This window comes from Myripristis murdjan, chromosome 21 (genome assembly GCF_902150065.1).
Source record: "Myripristis murdjan chromosome 21, fMyrMur1.1, whole genome shotgun sequence".
In the NCBI taxonomy this organism is placed as follows: Eukaryota; Metazoa; Chordata; class Actinopteri; order Holocentriformes; family Holocentridae; genus Myripristis; species Myripristis murdjan.
Window position 1 is genome coordinate 33,222,577 of NC_044000.1, and position 18,725 is coordinate 33,241,301.

Genomic DNA, 18,725 nt, shown 5'->3' on the forward strand with positions numbered 1-18,725 from the left:
TTGTCAAGACCTGCGTCGGCTGTAAGGCGAGGTTCCCACCGGACACGCCGCCGCTGTGTGTGTGTGTGTGTGTGTGTGTGTGTGTGTGTGTTGGTGGTGGCAGAGCTTCACTTCCTGTGCTGTGAAAGGTCACGGCGGACAGAACTAACATTCCAGTTTGAATAGCCGGAAGGTCGCTGAGCCAACGTTTGCGTTCTGAGTCGATTCCCCCTGACAGGTTTGTAGTTCCTCTGCCTGGCCGAGCCGAGCCGAGCCTATAAATAGCTTCCCAATGCACGGCAATGGGCAGGAAAGAATAGCAACTTAGGTGTGTAATGCTGCTTTCCCTCAGGACGCCTGCAGGGGGTCAGCTGATACGGGAGCTCATGCAAAAACAACAACAACAACAAAAAAAAAGACGAGCGTCGAGGGTTCCTCTGCTCGTCACGGTGGGAAACATGGGACACGAAAAACCCGGAATAACAAAATTCCTTAATGCTCAAAGGCTCTGGGAAGAATAAATTAATAAAATCAACATAACCAAACAGTGAAATGGATGAATCAGCAAAGAAAACATGACGTGTTCCAGGTTTTTCAGATGGTTTTTATCCATTATATCCAATATTTAAAGCGTACATTAAAACCCAATATCGGCACTCAGGATTTATTCAAAATTCAATATTTAAGGCTTTACTGCCACCAGTAATTTGCTGTAGTGCATTAATAAAATGTCTCATCATTGAGGTTGAGGTAGCGATAAAGACCACGATGGGCCTTTTATTGACCTTTGGCTATGGAGGGGGGACGGGGGCTGGAAACAGAGCGGCAGCATGTGAAGTCACTGAGATAATGAAATGGCACCTTGGGATGTGATGATGTGTGACTCTTGTCACCTCGAGGCCGGGGCTCTAAATTTAACACAAACACAAACAGCAGCGTGGAAAAAAGGACTTTAAGGATAAGGCGAGGACGGGAAACGTGCATTTAAACACACAAGCACTTGAAAGCTCTCTCTCTCTCTCTCTCTCTCTCTCTCTCTCTCTCTCTCTCTCTCTCTCTCTCTCTCTCTCTCTCTCTCTCTCTCTCTCTCTCTCTCTCTCTCTCTCTCTCTCTCTCTCTCTCTTTCCCTCTCTCTCTCTCTCTCTCTCGCTCGCTCTGTGTGGGACGTGCAGGCATGACGCCGCTCCGCCACACCCAGCCCGACTTCAGCCGCATGGAAAACCCCGAGAGGGAAACGAGCATCTTCCCTGTCATAAACGCAGGCGGAGACGCTTTGTGTCGGCCACACAAGGCTCCTCAAGTCTGTGTGTGTGTGTGTGTGTGTGTGTGTGTGTGTGTGTGTGCGTGCACGTTACTTTAAATTTCAGTTTGCACAGACATCGAGTTCAGCTGGATGAACTGATTCATCACCTCCTGTTGAGCAGATTAGACAGAGGAGGAGCTCTGAGGTCACACACCAGCTGATCATCCAAACATTACAGAGTTTAGTGGGAGACTGGGGGGCTGGAGGCTGGAGGCTGGAGGTTTTTCCCCGTGTGTCTGTATGAATGTACAATCTGTTTCTCCTGCAGCAGCGTCAGGAGTGAAGCTTTCACCGTGTTCACGTCTCAAACCAGCCAAACAAACACACAACAAGGTGATTATTGTTGGCGAAATAACGAAAACTAGGTATTTGCACACCAGTCGGCCAACAAACCCGATTTCCGCAGAACTGAATGTAAAGACAGACATGCTTTCACGCTTTTGTCATTCCAGAGCCTTTATTAAAACACCTAAAATGTGTTTAGCCAAGGCGGCTTTCACGATAAAAACTAAACTGAGTGGAGGTGAGAGTCTCAGATCTGCTCGGCTGCAGAAGACGTGACAACCAGTGGAGGAAGTTCAACTGATTTTAATGCACTTTTTCTGGTTTTAAGTTTTATGGTTAGACAAGGACTCTGTCCCGCTGAGACGTAGCTAGCCTCTGTGCAGCGTCTGCAGGCCGCTGGTTTAACTCAGTGCTTAAAGAGCCTGAAAAGCACAAGTCGAGGGATTTGTTTGCGAAGCAGCAACAAGCCGCAGGTGTGACAGTAAAGAGTTTACCAGCCTCAGAAACATGACGGAGTGAAAAGAGGCAGAGAGGGCGGGGCTTGTGCTGCACCTCCTCTAAAGGTCGAGGTAAACGGGGCTAACGTTTGCTTCCCGGCGGCCCCGTCGCCTGCAGGCACGCCACCGTGACACCGGGCCGAGGAAACTCCCTGCAAACTGCAGCGAGAACGCCTGACACTCAGCCGGGACGACGACCGCAAAACTAAAAACACTCGGGAGCAGGAGAGCAGCTGCCGGGACATTTGCATTGCAAACCTGAGCGGCTGCACTCGCCGGGTTCACACCAACACGTCAGAGCAGAGACCAGCATCAGCCGGGACTTTTCATCAGACGCTCCTCCATGACCCCCCCTCACAGGGAAGACAGGCAATCTGACTTTCTTTACCTTTTTTATTAATTCAATTGTTCAATAATGTTTTGTTTGGAGGGGTTAAATTAATTCTTCTTTCCTCGCCTTGAACAGCTGCGACCCATGGTGGTCCGGACGCTTCTGAATTCTGGGGTAAAAACTCAATTTTCATTTTTTTAAACCTGAAAATGGTTCAATTTAAAGGAAGTGTATTCCAGACAGCAGATTTTTATCATGCATGGTGTTTAAATGATGTTTTTTTTTTTTTTTTTAAAGTTGCTGCTGGTGATGATGATGATGTCACCAGAAATACAAGCCAATCAGAGCTGGCCCCAGTTGTTTGGTCACAACTGGGTCAACCAATGATTCAGCCCGCCCACGCTTTAGCAGCAGGGAGGAGGGCGGGGCCACCAACGCTACCAGCCAATCAGCAGCCAGCAGCTCGTTCATTAATTAAACATAAAATTAGACATGAAGCACACGGCTGCTAGTGACAGGTGACGTCGACTTTCACAGCTTTGGGTTTAAATCAGGTTATGCACATCTGTTTGGGATCTGATTGGCTGAAATGTTGGTCATGTGACTCGTCATGTGACTGTACTTTATTTCTGTCATCGAGCACGCCCACGTCCACTTTAAAAAAAAAAAAAAAAAAGACACCAAATCAAGTGCATCCAGTGACGAGGCTCATCAGACTCCAGCGCCTGAAACCTGGTGCAGTTTTTAGACTTTTCACTCCAGAAAATCACCCAAAATGACACCATGACACCCCCCCCACACACACACACACCCCACCCCACCCTTCCTTTATAGATGACAAACACCCACACACACGATCAGGATCTGAACACCGTCGGCTCTGAAAACCCCAGGAGTTCAAACCCGCCGCCTGAACTCTGCGATGCTTCGTTTATCGTCACTTTCCAGACTTTTCTGATTCTGTTGTTTCTGAGCGACACGAACGCATCGTGGGGTTTTGTTTTCTTCTCTAATCTGACCATCAAAAGCCGAGTCACCAGCTTCTTCCTCGCTGCGCCGATGACTTCCTCCATTTCACTGCTTCCTCCTATCTGACAAACACACACACACACACACTGCTCTCTCCACGTCTGTGTTTCTGTTCTCTGTGTGTGTGTGTGTGTGTGTGGGGCGTAAAAGCAAACTATATTCACTTCCATTTGCTTATTTGATGGGTTTGCTCGGCGACGGCCTGAGCGAGGCTGAGGCGCTCACAAAGTGGTAATTGGGTTAAACCATTTCCTGTGAGAGGGGGGATTCCCAGGCCCACACGCTGAGTTTGAGAGAAAGAAAAAAAAAAAAAACACATTCTGCCTCTTCCTGCCGCTCCGAGCCTCCCGTCGCCGTCCTCGCACCGCTCCTTCACCGTAAAGCAGCATACAGTCAGAGCCCCGTGACCTTTGACCCGCTCGCTGCTGGCGTTTGTTGCTCGTAGCGCCGGAGAGATTTGGGAAATTAAAGCGACTCTGCTATTAAAGTCAATTTAAAGTTTAGCGAGGCGGCAACAGCGTGAGAGAAGCATCCAGATCCTTCAGGGCTTTCAGCTGCTAAACAAAAACACCTTTGTGATGAAGGGGGTCTCTCTCTCTCCCTCTCTCTCTCCCTCTCTGTCTGTCTGTCTCTATGTCTCTCGCCCCGTCTTTGCTCTCTTTTTCCATCCCAGCAGCTGTGGTCGGCGCTCACAGCTGCAACACAACTCCGTTAGTCACAGTCTGCCTGGGAAGCCCGACCAATCACAAAGAACTGAGGATCGAGTGCACATGTGCAGACGCAGACACACACACACACACACACACACACACACACACAGAGCTCGGGGTTCACGGTTCATCCTCGCCAAACTTGCGTGGCGCACGTGACGTGACTCACTGAATCCCGAGGAGCTGGACTCAAACGTCAGGGCTGATTTGTGCTCCAGCCGCCCCACAAACACACACACCGAGCCGAGGCTTTCAAGTCAAAGTCAAAAGAAAAAAGAAAGAAAACTGTCTTCCTCAGCTTGGGAGCTCATGTTTCAGGCCATAACGTACACCTGATTAACATTAAATGATTTTAAAAAATGACAAAAGAAATATTGTGTATATAAAAATCCCACTGCTTCTTCTTCCAGGAAAACAGAGTTTCAATGGTAAGTTTACATGGATGGCAATATTCCAATATTAACCCTATTAAGACAATATTTAGATTAAGAAAGGTCCATGTAAGCAGCATATTCCTATTTCCTCAACCTGAATAAGGTCATAGTGGGATTAAGCGGTGCTGGGATTAAGACATGTGGAGTATTCCAACTTTAGTCTGGTTTTTGAAGCACCTTTTAGCTGCGTACACACCCTCACACTGCGACACACACACACACACACACACACACACACACACGGCGATCAAACCACCTTCGACGGCTCGTGCTCTTTTACTGGCTTTTATTTTGAAATCGTAAAACTCCCAAAAAATCTCAGAAGCATCTTAGCGGTGAGGCGGAAACACAGCGCATGTGCAGCACTCGGTAAATCCAGGCTGGATAACGGGAATATGAATGGAACAGCTGTATGGGCAACACACATAATCAGATTAATCAGATTATTGTGTTGTGTAGAATAAGGGCAATATAGAGGGATTATTTAGTCCATGTAAACAAAGGGGTATATACCAGTTGGTGTAAATACAAACTGGTGAAAAATCCCACTGTTCCCATCACAATAAAACAGAGGCTGTTCTCCCATTGGTTCACAGCTCTGAAGGATGCGGCTCAGTGTTAAGCCCCGCCCCCCAACATCCTGTCTGAGCAGGAAACGGATGTGATGAGGGAGGCGCTGGTAAAACCGTCATCTGTGCAGCCTATGACATCATCACATGTGACCTAAACAAACAAACAAACAAACAAACAAACAACATGCATGTGACCCGAGCGACTCCGGATTCAACAAAAACATGAAGGCTGATGGGAGATTCCACGTCTGGTCTGTCGTTCTCTGCCTGCGTGCTCGAGCCAACATGGCGTCCGCGCGCTGCACCCCGCCTGCAGTTTCTCCAGATTCCGTTTTAAAACTGGCGACGGGAATCCAAGGGGAGTTAAAAAATAATAAAAAATAAAATGAATGCGTTGTAATTTAATTTAAATGTAGTTTAATTTTCTGAATTAATTTTATTTATTTATTTATTTATTTATTTATTTATTTTATTACAGCCATAGGATCGATTCAGGGTCAGCATGTCAATATAAAAATCATCCAAAAAAAAAAAAACAATTTGTCACTGAATTGATTTTTCTCTCCATCCCTGATGGAGACGTCACGTTGCTGCCGGCTCGATCGATACCAGCGACGTCAGCCGGAGCCTCTCCTGCTGCACTCTGACGCCCAAACACAGCAAATGGGCTTTTTGTGAAATGTGGAAAAAACCAAAAACAGCTGACAGCAGAATGAGGCTTCTTTCATGACGCATCAGAACGGGACGACGGCTAAATGCTGCACCTTGGAAGCGTTCATGGTTTAAACTCATCCAAAATCATTTTCTACATGGATATAAAATCAACTGTAGGTTCACATTTTAAGCAAACCAGCGAGCTGCTGCAAAAATTAAAGTGTGACAGGTGTTATTATATCGTGCGCACAGGAGCGACGGCAGCTACGACGTTTCTGATTGGTTCATATTTGACTGCAAACATCAACACAGCAACATTTAACACAAATCTTCAAACAAAAATCCATTTTTCATTCCATACGGCACGATTTGCTTGGAAACAGGTGTGTGAGCAGATCATCAGGTGTGTGTGTCACTCTGTGTTTTGCTCATTCAGTGTCCGTAATATAATACAATATAAAATAACTTTCACTTCCTGTAGTGTTTCTGCACTACATGTCCCAGAATTCACTTGTGAGCCTGGTTTTATTGACACAGCGATCGACTGGATTGTAAATTATCATCACTTCTACGTTCCACTTTCTGGACATCAGCTGCAAAAAACACTGCAAAATCCTAAATACGATGCAGCGTTTGGGTCTTTCAAGTCAGAACTTCAAGAAAAAAGAAAAAGTTGTTTCTTAAGCCTGACGATTAAAATCTGACATCACATCAACACGAGACAGCTTCACTTTGACCACGTCTGTAATCCCTAAAACACATTTACAAGTGGGCCGGACATCCCTGACACACAAACACAGTCCTGTTCTTCAGAGGCGGGCCACGCCGGCTGGAAACGTCCGACCTCCTCGCTCTGACTCAAACACAGCACCACGACCATGTTCTTCTTCTATTTCAAGCAAACATCTCTCCGGTTATCACTGCACCTTCTAGCTACCCAGCTCTTCTTCTTCTTCTTCTGTGTGTTTGAAAGCAGAAAGATAAAAGCCATCACTTCCTGTGCGGCAGGAAAGAGCGACCAGACACCCGAGTGTTTACAACGGACCATCAGGGAAAAGAAGGATTCAGGAATTATAAATCCAGGCGGGTCGTGGCCGCTCTGTGCTGCTCTACCCGACAACAGAGACGGAAAGGTGTTATTTGGAGGTGAAAAAAAGCTGTGGAATGTGCCTTTAAATGCTCTGAACAAGGAGGTGAGCTGCTCTCAGGTCAGGTGAGGCAGAGTTTGACCCTGTTGCTCTTATTTCTACCAGGCAACAGCCGCCTGACAGGATGTGATGTCGCTGCTCCACCAAATGCCTTTTCCAGAGACTGTGTGTGTGTGTGTGTGTGTGTGTGTGTGTGTGTGTGTGTGTGTGTGTGTTGGGATGATCGTGGCCTGTCCCACAGACCTACAGCAGGCCCTGGGCAGCGGTGTGTGCACCAAATGCGCAGTGAAACACCGCCCACCCAATGGCGCACAAGTCGGTCAGCGTGCTCAACGCTGTCATGCATGCAGGGAGGAGGGAGGAGGGGTCAGAGCTGCGCGTGCATGCATTCAGAGGGAATATCAACTGGGGCTGATAATCTAATCTAATCCGGACCGGACTAGGTGTTCATTCTAGGTGCTATTTTTTGATTCTGCACCAGAAAACAGAGAAATCAACGCGCGGATGGGAAGCAGCTCAGCGCTAAAAAAGCGCTATCTGAGAGAGATAATCCAGTCCAGACCGCACCAGTCCAAACTGAGGAGGAGGAGGGAGGAGGAAGAGGAGGAGGAGGAGGGAGGGAGGGGTGTGGGGTATAATAGACGTTTCCCTGGGAAAAAAATACATAAATGCATGTTTGTGCTCCAGTTTCCGCCTGTTTTCTCGGCGGGGCTTTGATGCACTGAGGAGGAAAAAGGAGGAGGAGGAGGAGGAGGAGGAGGAGGAGGAGGAGGGGTGGAAATCAAACCAACCTTGTAGACTTGGCCATAGGTGCCGTTGCCGACCACTTCCACCAGCTCGAAAATCCCAGCAGGGTCCTGCGCCGGGAATGACACACACACACACGCACGCATATACGCGCACGCACATACACACACACACACACACAGAGAGAGAGAGAAACAAGAAGAAATGAGCAAACCGGCCGCTTCATTCTCAGCTTTAATTCTAGGGGTATGTTTGGTGCGGGAGCCGGCTGCGCCCGATTATTTGTGGCCTCCTCATGTCATGCCAGCGCATAGACAAAGGAAAGGCACCGCAGGGCTGTGACAACAAGCCCGCTTCTCCCGTGCCTCCCTGCGGCACACGGCGCACGGAGCCGCGGCCGACACGCACTCACCCGCAGCGACGCCAGGTCGATATCCACCAGACTCTTGGCCGGAGAGTCGTTCGCCATTTTTCCACAAAAACACTAATAAATACTGAGAAACGCCGGGTTGTGCGTGTGAGAGAGAGAGTGTGTGTCCGCTCAGGCCGCTGCTGTGAGCCCGGCTCCAGATCTCATCGTCGGCACGTTTTATTTTCTAATCCCGAGCCGATAATTTCAATCCAAGGCGCGTTTTTTTATCCTCCTCTTTGTAAATCCCAGAATGAAGCGCCGCTGCCGCTACATACCGACTGCTGCTGCCGCTCGGCTCCGGCTCTCTCTCTCTCTCTCTCTCTCTCTCTCTCTCTCTCTCTCTCTCTCTAGCTCGCTCGACCCCGACTCCCCGCCCTCTCTCTCTCCGCATGTCCGCCGAGCTCTCTCTGCCTCCCTCCTTGCTCCCCGCCCTCCCTCTCTCTCTCTCTCTCTCTCTCTCTCTCACGCACACATACACAAACACACACACTTAATTCAGCTCAGTGTAATTCAAATAATTTTATTTGCATTAATTGTAAACAGCCAGTGTTGCCAAAGCAGTACCACAGGCCTTTATACCATTGTAAAAAAAATTAATTAATTAATAAATAAATAAATAAAAATAGAATTTGTAATGAACAGAAATGAGATAAATGACATATAGATAAGTGAATAAAAATATTTCTTATAATTACTAATAATTACAATATAACAACAACATCAATAACAACAACAATAACAACAATAATAATAATGACATAATATCAACAATACTGCTGTACAAATAATTGGCTAGTAAAACATATCAAGTTTCAAGGTAATCACATTAATAATCAATATTGTGAAATAAAACTTTCATTTCAAGTCACTTCAGTTCATCTCAGTTCAATGACATTTAATAAAAAAAAAAAAAAAAAAAAAAAAAAAAAAAAGAATCCTCTGCCAAAGCTTTGGTAGTGATCAATAATGACGTCATTTATTATGATGGCAAGATCAGATAATAAAGTCACTATAATCTATTGGATTAAGAACAGTGTATGTATTTATGTAAAATGGCTGTAAACCAGTTGATTCATTACACTGTAATATGAATGTCTGTGTTTGACTGATGTGAGCAGCAGCGTTATCACCATGAATACAGTTTAGTCATGAAAAACAATTAACCTGAACATAAAAAATAAATTCTCCCTTCTTTCTCCTCCTGTCGCTCGCCCCAGAGAGAGAGAGAGAGAGAGAGAGAGAGAGAGAGAGATGCAGGAAAACAGCAGCCTGTATTGAATTAATAAGCTGGATGACTCAAATATATTTTTTTAATGAATGTCCAGTTTATCTGTCTAATTAGAAATGTTTAATTGGCACCAAAAGGGAGGGCGTGGCAGGAGAAATGTACTACAGCACAGGGACAAAAAGGTCCAGCTGAGTGTTTTAGACGCCGTCAGAGCTCCTGAACGACACAGGAACGCGTTTTGGAAACAGAAAACATGTTTTGTGGGTTGAAAAAGGGGCTTCCGGCCGCCGTGCACACAACAACCTGCCGCTCAGCACCACAGCACTGCTGCTGCACCGCCCCCTGGAGGCTGAGCCCGGCCACAGCGCCTCTCTCAGGTCACTGCAGGCACTTCACACCTCTGACTGAAACACCTGCTGCCACATCACCAGGTACAGTTACAGGTTATTATTTTTATTCAACATGATTAAAATCATTCTGATCAGAGATTCCAGCTTCACTGTTTCCATGGAGGCTGAATAAACTGATCAGATCTGAGCCTTTAATCAGAATATAACTTGTTTTAACCTGCGCAAAGTGACTCCACCTGCTGGGAAGAGTCTAATCTGCTGGAAATTAAATATAATCCAGGCTAAGTCATGTTGGCCAGCGGTGGCGCCCCCATCAGGTCATCATCAGACTGTAAAAATGAAACCTGGCTGGTTTGGGCTTTTATTCTTGTAACAGGAAGCCTTCAGACGTCTCCAGCAGCTTGTTGATTTGCTCCATGGCTCGTTCTTCTTTTCTAACAACTCGTCTGAACGCCTCGTGGTTTCCAGCCTTTCAGCCACAGGCCGGCTGTGCTTTGGTGCCGCCGTGTTTCTGTCCCTCCTGGTAACTCATCCTGGCACCTATTTTGAGAGAAAAAAAAAAAAAAAACAACCTCAAAATAGATTAAGAGATTAAGAGATTAAATCATAAATTTACGAGATTAAACTCACAAATCACCATCAAACTCACAATCACCAGGATTTCCTTCCAACTGAATCCCAGAGGAGAAGAAAAAACAGTTTTCCCAGGTTGTGTGTGACTGTCTTTGTGTTTTGTGTCATGATGTTTTGCTCCAGGAGAAGCAGCTGCTGCCTCGCTCCTGACGGATGGGGATCCAGATAAATCAAAATGAATAAAAAATGTAAATGTATGGGGGGGTTTTTGTAGTTCAGCAACATTGCCCTCAAAAAGGATCAAGATGTCCCCAAAAACCAGATCAAGGAGGCCAAAAATGCCTCCTTTCCTCGCAGGACTTCAGATTCAGAGCAAAGAGAGACGGTGCAGGACGTGTGTGTGTGTATGTGTGTGTGTGTGTGTATGTGTGTGTGAGGATCAGTGCACACACACAACAGGCATTAAATAATCAACACCCCAGTTTCCATCCACAGAGCTGTTACAGTCATGTTGTGTGTAAATTTGACGTATTGCACCTTTAACACCGATCAGTAATGTTTTGTTCCATTCATTTAAATTCAGATGTATTCAATCGTTATCGTCCTGTTTACACTAGAAAACACACAATTAAAGAAAAGACATACAAGAGCAGGGGTGTTCAAAGTGGGGCCCGCAGACCCCCAGGGGTCCTCGATCAGCTTCAGGTGGGGGTCCACAACATGAAAAGTTTCACAATAAAAGCACGTGACAAATCCCCATGAATCTGATGAGACAAAAACACATCAGGTGATAAAAGGTGGCGTTGGACACGATGAAATAAGAACCTGGATGTTCTCCATCCGGATGTTCAGGAGGTTCCTCAGGCCAGAGCGGAGCCGCTGCTTCATTTCAATTCGAGGCCAAAACTCCAGGACTCGGCGTGGCCAGCACGGTGCTGCAGCTCTGGGCGTCCGAGCGGCGGCTCTGCTTTGATGGTGCGGGGCGAGGGACGGAGCGCAGACTTCAAAGTTTGGCCCAGTGGGTGCGTCCTGCTTTCCTGTGGTATCTACAGCAGCCAGGCTGACACGTGCTCCGGCTGGAGGCTCGGCCCTGGAGGACAGACTCATCAAAACACAGCAGCGGACGGAGACGGCCGAGCGCACGGCCCGGACAGCAGCGGGACACACACAGACAACACACAGCAGCTGTGTGGACAAACACCTCACACAATCCAACCTGCAGGGAATCTGAACTAACCCTTTAAAGGAATATTCCCAGGTTTTGGTCAAAATCCCCTTTTTCTCTGACTTTCCCTGACCGAGACAAGATGTTCAACATCATTTCCACCTCTGTAGGTCCACTGGAGTCGGGATCAGGCTGCACATTTTTGAGTCCTAGATTTTGCTCGTCCTCCATCACTGGGTTACATTTACCACCTGAAATAACCTGTTGCCTTCTGAGTCGTCACGTTTCTCTAAAATAACGCTGGCATGACCAAACCCGACCAAAACGTAATTTCTCATAATTTCTGATGTGTCCTTACAGGCTCAGGTCGGGTATCCACACTCTAACATCCAGTGGTTCAGTTCCTATCTGTAGCATTTCCTGTTAGCTTAGCATAAAGACTTGAAGTCTATGGGAGTCGTTAGCCTGGCTCAGTCAAAGTGGAAAAATAAACCTTACAGACGTGTATTTCAAATCCACATGATCCACTGTGTAAATAAGAGAGCCTCAGCGCTGCTGTGAGGTTTATTTTTGTACGGCTTATTGGTCCAACCTGATACACAAAGAGATCTGTTCTATTCTATTCCATTACATTCTACTCTACTCTATTCTACTCTGAAGCAACAGGACACAAACACACACACCTCGACTCAACCAGCTGTCACTCAGGTCATTAAAAACTGGAAAATTAGAATATCTGCCTTGGGACGTGTGTGTGTGTGTGTGTGTGTGTGTGTGTGTGTGTGTGTGTGTGTGTGTCAGGGTGCAGCAGCAGCAGCACCAGTGCTCCCTGTTCTCACACACAGTTTGATTAGTGTGTGTTTGGCAGGTTTCTCACACTGCTCACACACATACACACACACACACACACACACACACACACACACTGCTGCAGAGTGACTGACAGCACAAAGTCCAAACACATCACCAGCTCCAGTGATTTAGCAGTTTGGCCAAATTTCCTGTTTTTGTCCCGTAGGGTGACGGCATGAGGAGAATTAAAGAGAAACGAAGACCAAACCAGAGGAAAAGTACTTCTACTGCAGTCAGATACCAGCAGAGGAACAGTACTTCTACTTCTACTGCAGTCACATACCAGCAGAGGAGCAGTACTTCTACTTCTACTGCAGTCAGATACCAGCAGAGGAGCAGTACTTCTACTTCTACTGCAGTCAGATACCAGCAGAGGAGCAGTACTTCTACAGGAGCAGCAGTTTGTAGTTACTCCTTCCACCGCTGGTAAACAATAAATGAAGCTGTGGAGTCCCGGTGCTAAATTGCTTTTATTGCTTTTGCTGTTTTATTTTATTTTATTTGACTGTTTATTAAAGTTGATGTTGCTGTGATTATTTGAGCAATCTCTGCCACGAGGAGCTCATGCAGGATTCATTCATTCATTCATTCATTCATTCATTCATTTCTGTCTTATCTGATCTTTTCTTGACTCAGGTGGGCTGATCAGACCGGGATGGAAATTTTTCAGCCCCAGTCTGATTCTTTGGCTCCGCCCACTGAGGTTCAGCTCAACCAATCAGAGTTTTTCTCCCCAGTCAGTTCGTTCACCTGCAGCCTCTGTGTGAGCTAGGTACAAAATCTGAACAATCCTATATACTGAAGGCATATTTTTATAGGTCTAGCCAGCTACCAGTGTGTGCATATAAGGGGGGGGGGGGGGGGGGGGGGCGGATGGCAGCCCCCCTGAAAGAAAAACGGTCAGAATCATCCACCCTGTAAAACTGCCATCCTCCCTTTTCAAACGTGGAACAGATATTTACAGTTGACATTAGATGACAGCTTGTCTCAAATATTTTACCAGTATTAATGATGAAATTATTGATTGAATTGATGAATTTAATCTATATACTGTACATTCTGTCTATTATCCAAGAGCACGTGTTGGAAAAATGTTGGAAAGGAGTTGTAAATTCTGTGCTACTGTCTTTAAGAACACAAAAAAGAGTTAATTGTTATGATTTTGCACTTAAAAAATAAAATTGGCTTGACTTGATTTGAGAGGATTCAGAAGTCTGATATACAGTTTTGATAATGGATTTTCTCCCTGGATATTGTAGTTGTTGAAAATTGTAATAAATGCATTCCCAACAGATTCAAAAGTACCATGAAAATTAAGTTACACTTGGTTGAAATGTGTCTTCTCCATCTGACCCAAACTGCTTACAGGAGCCATGGCAGCCTCAGCAGGGCAGCCTGGGGCCTGGAGGTGGAGCCACAGCCTCCCCTGTACATGCATGTCCATTTATGCTATACTCATGCAGCTTTGGGCAAAAAATAATGCAGTTTTTCTCATGCAGGAAAATGTGCTTTTTCACCTGTTGTCTTGATATATTTCTGCATAGGCTACTGAAGTGTTAAATAGTGTAGAGGATGCATAATATATCATTCAGACAGTACATCAGCAGGCTAACATGTTTATTTCAAATTACACCCCTGCCCCCACCCCTGTTTTTTTTTAAGTGAAAAAAATTGACCATCCCAACAACTCGACTACTGCATATAAGGACATATGCACACACATACACACACACACACACACACAGAGAGAGAGAGAGAGAGAGTCTCCACCCTTTAAAACCATCCTGTATCCTGTATTGCTCTCCAAGCTCAGACTGTTTAAGTGTTTGAGTGTGTGTGTGTGTGTGTGTGTGTGTGTGTGTGTGTGTGTGCGTGTGTGTTTGTGTGTGTGTGTGTGTGTGTGTGTGTGTGTGTGTGTGTGTTTGTCTCTGGGTTGGAAGGCTCCTGAGCAAACACAGCCTGTTTGCCTTCGATATGCAACTTCCTCTTTTCTGCTTAGCTCTGCAGCCGTCAGAGGAGGCCGCGTGCATCTGTGTGTGTGTGTGTGTGTGTGTGTGTGCGTGCGTGTGCGTGTGCGTCTCTGCATGTTGCCCTGGGGTTAACACGATTATGACATAACACGATTATGACTGGTCACAGCACAACAACAACAGTTAACATGAGGGTGAACCTGCACCAGCAGCTGCCGAGGTGCCCTTGAGCAGCACACCTGCTCCCTGTCAGCAGACGGTGTGAGTGTGAGGAGGCCGTCGCTGCTGAAGTCGTCCCTCCTGCATTCACAAAGATGAAAAAAGTGTGTGTGTGTGTGAGAGAGATGCCCATCCTCTCCTCAGAGCTTTAATAGTTTTCATATTAAACACAAACCAACTAAAACCTCACACTCAACAGCTGAGAGGCCAACAAAACACATCATCTGAAAGAAATAAAATAAATTACTAGACCTATACATGTTGATTTATTCCTTGTTATTTTCCTGTTTGAATTGGAAAGTAGATCCGGCAGGCGGCGACGTCAGGAAACCTCTGCGCAGTAACCTTGCACCAGGAAGAATTAACCTCACAGTAGCTTCACCAATAATTATAATTACACTAAAAAATGGGCGCTGGGCCTTGATGCTTGCAGAACAACCAGCTACATATTTAACCTGCACTGCAGTGTTCGATATTTGTTAGTGAAATAATAATTTGTTTAAGAAAACGGCAGCAGGATTCAGCGGCTCATGTGCAGATAAAAACGTCCGAGTTTTGAGGACCATTTCTCGTGGCGTTCAGAGGACTGGATGTGTTGTGCGTGCTTTTATTCTGTATTTTATGATGCATTTTGTTTTATTACAGATTTACTCCCCGGGTTTGACCTTCAGCCGCCTGTCTGTGTGGATGAAGCTCCGGTCTTCTGTAGAATCTCCAGTGACATTTGTGTTTTGAACCTCAGTGACAGGATATCAAAGGCTCCGTTCACACAGCAGCTGGAAACGATCAAATTCTGATTTTTTTTATTTTATTTTATTTTTTTAAATCCTCAGATCTGATCTTTTCGCCTGGACTGTTCACACCTGCAGCCGACATCAGTGTGAACACATCTGATCTTCACAACAAGCACCACAACAAGCTCCATCATCACAATGTATGAAATCGTGACGCAGGGTTTCAGCTCTTGATTAGTTGCCGTGGAAACAGTGATGATGCGGCAGTCCATCAGCTGTTCAGGCTGAAGGTAAGGAGGCAACAAAAGGCTCGGATTGAAGCATCTTCCTGTATAATATCGATTAAACGTGTAAGCTCGTGTCTCCCCCTGCTGCTGTCCTCCATGTTTTATCATAATGAAGATGATAATAATGATGGTAATAATGAGAGAAAAACCACCTGGACTCTGATCTGAGATAGATAGATAGATAGATAGATAGATAGATAGATAGATAGATAGATAGATAGATAGATAGATAGATAGATAGAATCACATCTGAATCTGATTCAGGAGCTCATGGGAGAGAGAGGCCCGGCTCAGATTTGAGAATGTCACATTCAGCGTCTGTTTTTTTTTTTTTCTGTTCATACTGGCATACAAAAAAAGAAAAATTAAAAAAAAACAGATTTGTGTCACATTTGAGGGTAAAAAATCTGATTTAGGCTTTTTTATTTGCTGAACCTGTGAAAGTGCAGGAAACACTCTGCCTCTGTCTTCTGTGTGTGTGTGTGTGTGTGTGTGTGTGTGTGTGTGTGTGTGTGTGTTGACACTGGAGATTATCAACATCTGTCTCATAATAAACCCAATGACCCCAAAACCAATCTCCACCTCTCCTATTTTAAGGACAGCACCGCCCCCTAGTGGCCAACAGGAGCTCCTGAGTCCCACAGCAAGCAGAGGAAAGAGCATCATTTATAAAAAAAAAAAAAAAAAATTAAATCCAACTTGTGTTTCCCTAGCAACAGCCTCCCTGCACGGACTAAATAAAACACCTCCAGTGACGGAGGCCGGAGGGGGAAAAGAGAACCATCAGCTAAAAAAAAAACCTCTTGTCGTCTGTCCTGGAGCTGCTGACCTGAGACCAGCCGCTCCGAGACTGAGGCGAGCGTCTCAGCGCCTCGGAGACTCTTTTTTTAAAATTTTGGTGACGGGTTAACGCCTCCTGGAGAAAAAATAATCTGCTGTTTCTGTCCACTTGTTGAGAATCTGCTCGGTTCATTGCCAAGTGCCAAGACAGTGAATCTGAGTCTGCCTGATGCTTCAGACAGACAGCGGACGGACAGAAGGTCCTTCACATGCAAAGCTACACTTTGTTTTTTTTTATTATTTGTTGTTTTTGGACCACATTTTTATTTCATTTTAAATTCTTCACAGAGAGAGGGAGAAAGATACATTAAAAATAGTAATAAATGAAAACACAGCAGAAACATAAATGGATGACAAAACACACACACACACACACACACACACACACACACAGAAACCCAGGACTCCTGGCCTGGTCCTTGGTGTGGAGGGCAGGTTGGTGCTCCTCTCTCTGACATGTCTCTGTTGTGACAGGTTGCTCACTGGGTACTTTACTGTTTGCCAGGAGGCAAATTTACAGTTAATTTCTGTCTGGATGTGCCTCAGGCTGTTTGCCCGTCTGCCTCGCTTCCAGTTTACAGTCACAGCTTCAGGGTTGTTCATCTGCATCGTCTCTGAGCGCCGTGGAAACAAACACAGGAAGGTCACAGCTTTTCTAGAGTCTGTATTTCTACGGCCGGGCTGATTGCCCCAAGAAGAAGAAGCCGGATCCTGTTCTGACACTCGAACAGCGAGGCGTGATGAAACTCTCCGCTGTGGCTTTGATGTCACAGCTCGGCTGCTGCTTACGCAACAACCCAGAAACTGCTGCCCTGAGGCAACACACACACACACACACACACACACACACACACACACACACACACACACACACACACACACACGCTGCAGAGGAGAGGGAGAACAGTGTGATTGGCTGACTGGATCAAAAGGACACTTCCTGGTGCATCATAAACACTTCCTGCCCCTGAGCCAACATGGCTGCCAGAGTTCTGCTGATGTTGAACGTGTGAAGTGTGATCACACACACACACACACACACACACACAGTTACAAGACTGAGCTAAATGATGCAGTTGCCATGGTTACACATCAGCTTGCTGAGACCTCTTGCACTAAACCAGCAGTGATTTCCATGACAACAAGATCAAACAAATTACACCACACGACCAAACCCTGATCATTATATTATCTACTGATATCAGGCTGATATCTGATTTTTTATTTATTTAGAATATCGGATACATGCTGGTCAACGTGCTCCCTCTCCGATGTGACCGCAACCTCCGTAAAGGCGTGGCCGGCTGAGTTTGATGTGGAAGAAGTTGAGCGGCCCGCACAGAGCCCCGACCTCAACCCCATCCAACACCTTTGGATCAACTAGAACGCAGACTGGGAGCCGGGCCCTCTGGTCCAACATCAGAGTCTGAGCTCACAAAGGCTCAAAACTCCCACACACACTCCAACATCTGGCACAAACTCCCACAGACACTCCAACATCTGGCACAAACTCCCACAGACACTCCAACATCTGGCACAAACTCCCACAGACACTCCAACATCTGGCAGAAAGCCTCCCAGAGGAGTGGAAGCTGTTCTGCTGCAAAGGACCAACTCCATATTAACACCTCTGGATTTATGATGGGAGGTCAGAGAAGCTCCTGCAGGTGGACCAGGACTTTTGTCTATACAGAGTGTGTGTGTGTGTGTGTGTGGATACGTACATGGATAAATACTTTTTTTTTTTTTTTAAATTGGCCAAAGAATGCCTAACCACCTTGATGCTGTGCTAGTCAGAGTTTAAGGTTTTTTTCCCCCCAAAACTTTAATAAAATAGTTTTCTGTAAGTTTCACGCGGCCGTCACTTTGTATTTCCAGGTTTGCTGACTGTTCCAGGTTTCCATGTGACCACGTGAAGCTCCTGCCTCCTGCAGCGTGTCACACCTGGCCTGCTGCCTGCTGATGCTGGGATGTCTGAGACTTTTGTGTTGTCTGATATTTGTGTCTGAGACTAACAGTAAAGAGTTTACAAGCTGAAGTGTCTCATTAAGGAGCTTCTTCATTCACATCCTGACATGGTTATTTGTTCACCAAAACACGCTTTGGCAATATTGTATGTGACACAGTCATGCCAATAAAGCTTTATTGAATTGAATTGACTCCCTGTCTGTTTATTCATTACACCTGGCATCATCACCATCACCATCACCATCATCATCATCATCTCAGCTTGTCTCTCCTTTGGGGATTGTTAGCTACATCTAAATCTGACACGTTCACACCAAACAGACTCTTAAGGTCAGAAAACCAATAAAAAAAAAAAAAAAATCAAAGGTGAATCAAAGTTCATTGTTTTTTTCTGACCTACAACATTGTGAACAAAACACACCCGGGTCGAGAAAGGAG

The 18,725-nt window shown here is 45.8% G+C and overlaps 1 protein-coding gene across 3 annotated transcripts in view; it reads right to left on the reverse strand.

Annotated features, from left to right (window-relative positions):
• Positions 1-8,428, reverse strand: part of LOC115379855 (mitogen-activated protein kinase kinase kinase kinase 4) — a 127,284-nt gene extending 118,856 nt beyond the window's left edge. For 2 of the 3 annotated variants that reach the window (XM_030080787.1, XM_030080786.1), the window contains exons 1-2: positions 8,102-8,427; positions 7,734-7,799 (exon numbers count right to left, since the gene is read on the reverse strand). In XM_030080787.1, coding sequence (XP_029936647.1) covers positions 7,734-7,799; positions 8,102-8,158 — 123 coding nt within the window. In that variant the 5' untranslated portion in view covers positions 8,159-8,427. Of the gene's footprint in view, positions 1-7,733; positions 7,800-8,101 lie in introns of all 3 variants that reach the window. The other variant, XM_030080785.1, reaches the window with a different exon arrangement.
• Positions 8,429-18,725: the final 10,297 nt, after the last annotated feature.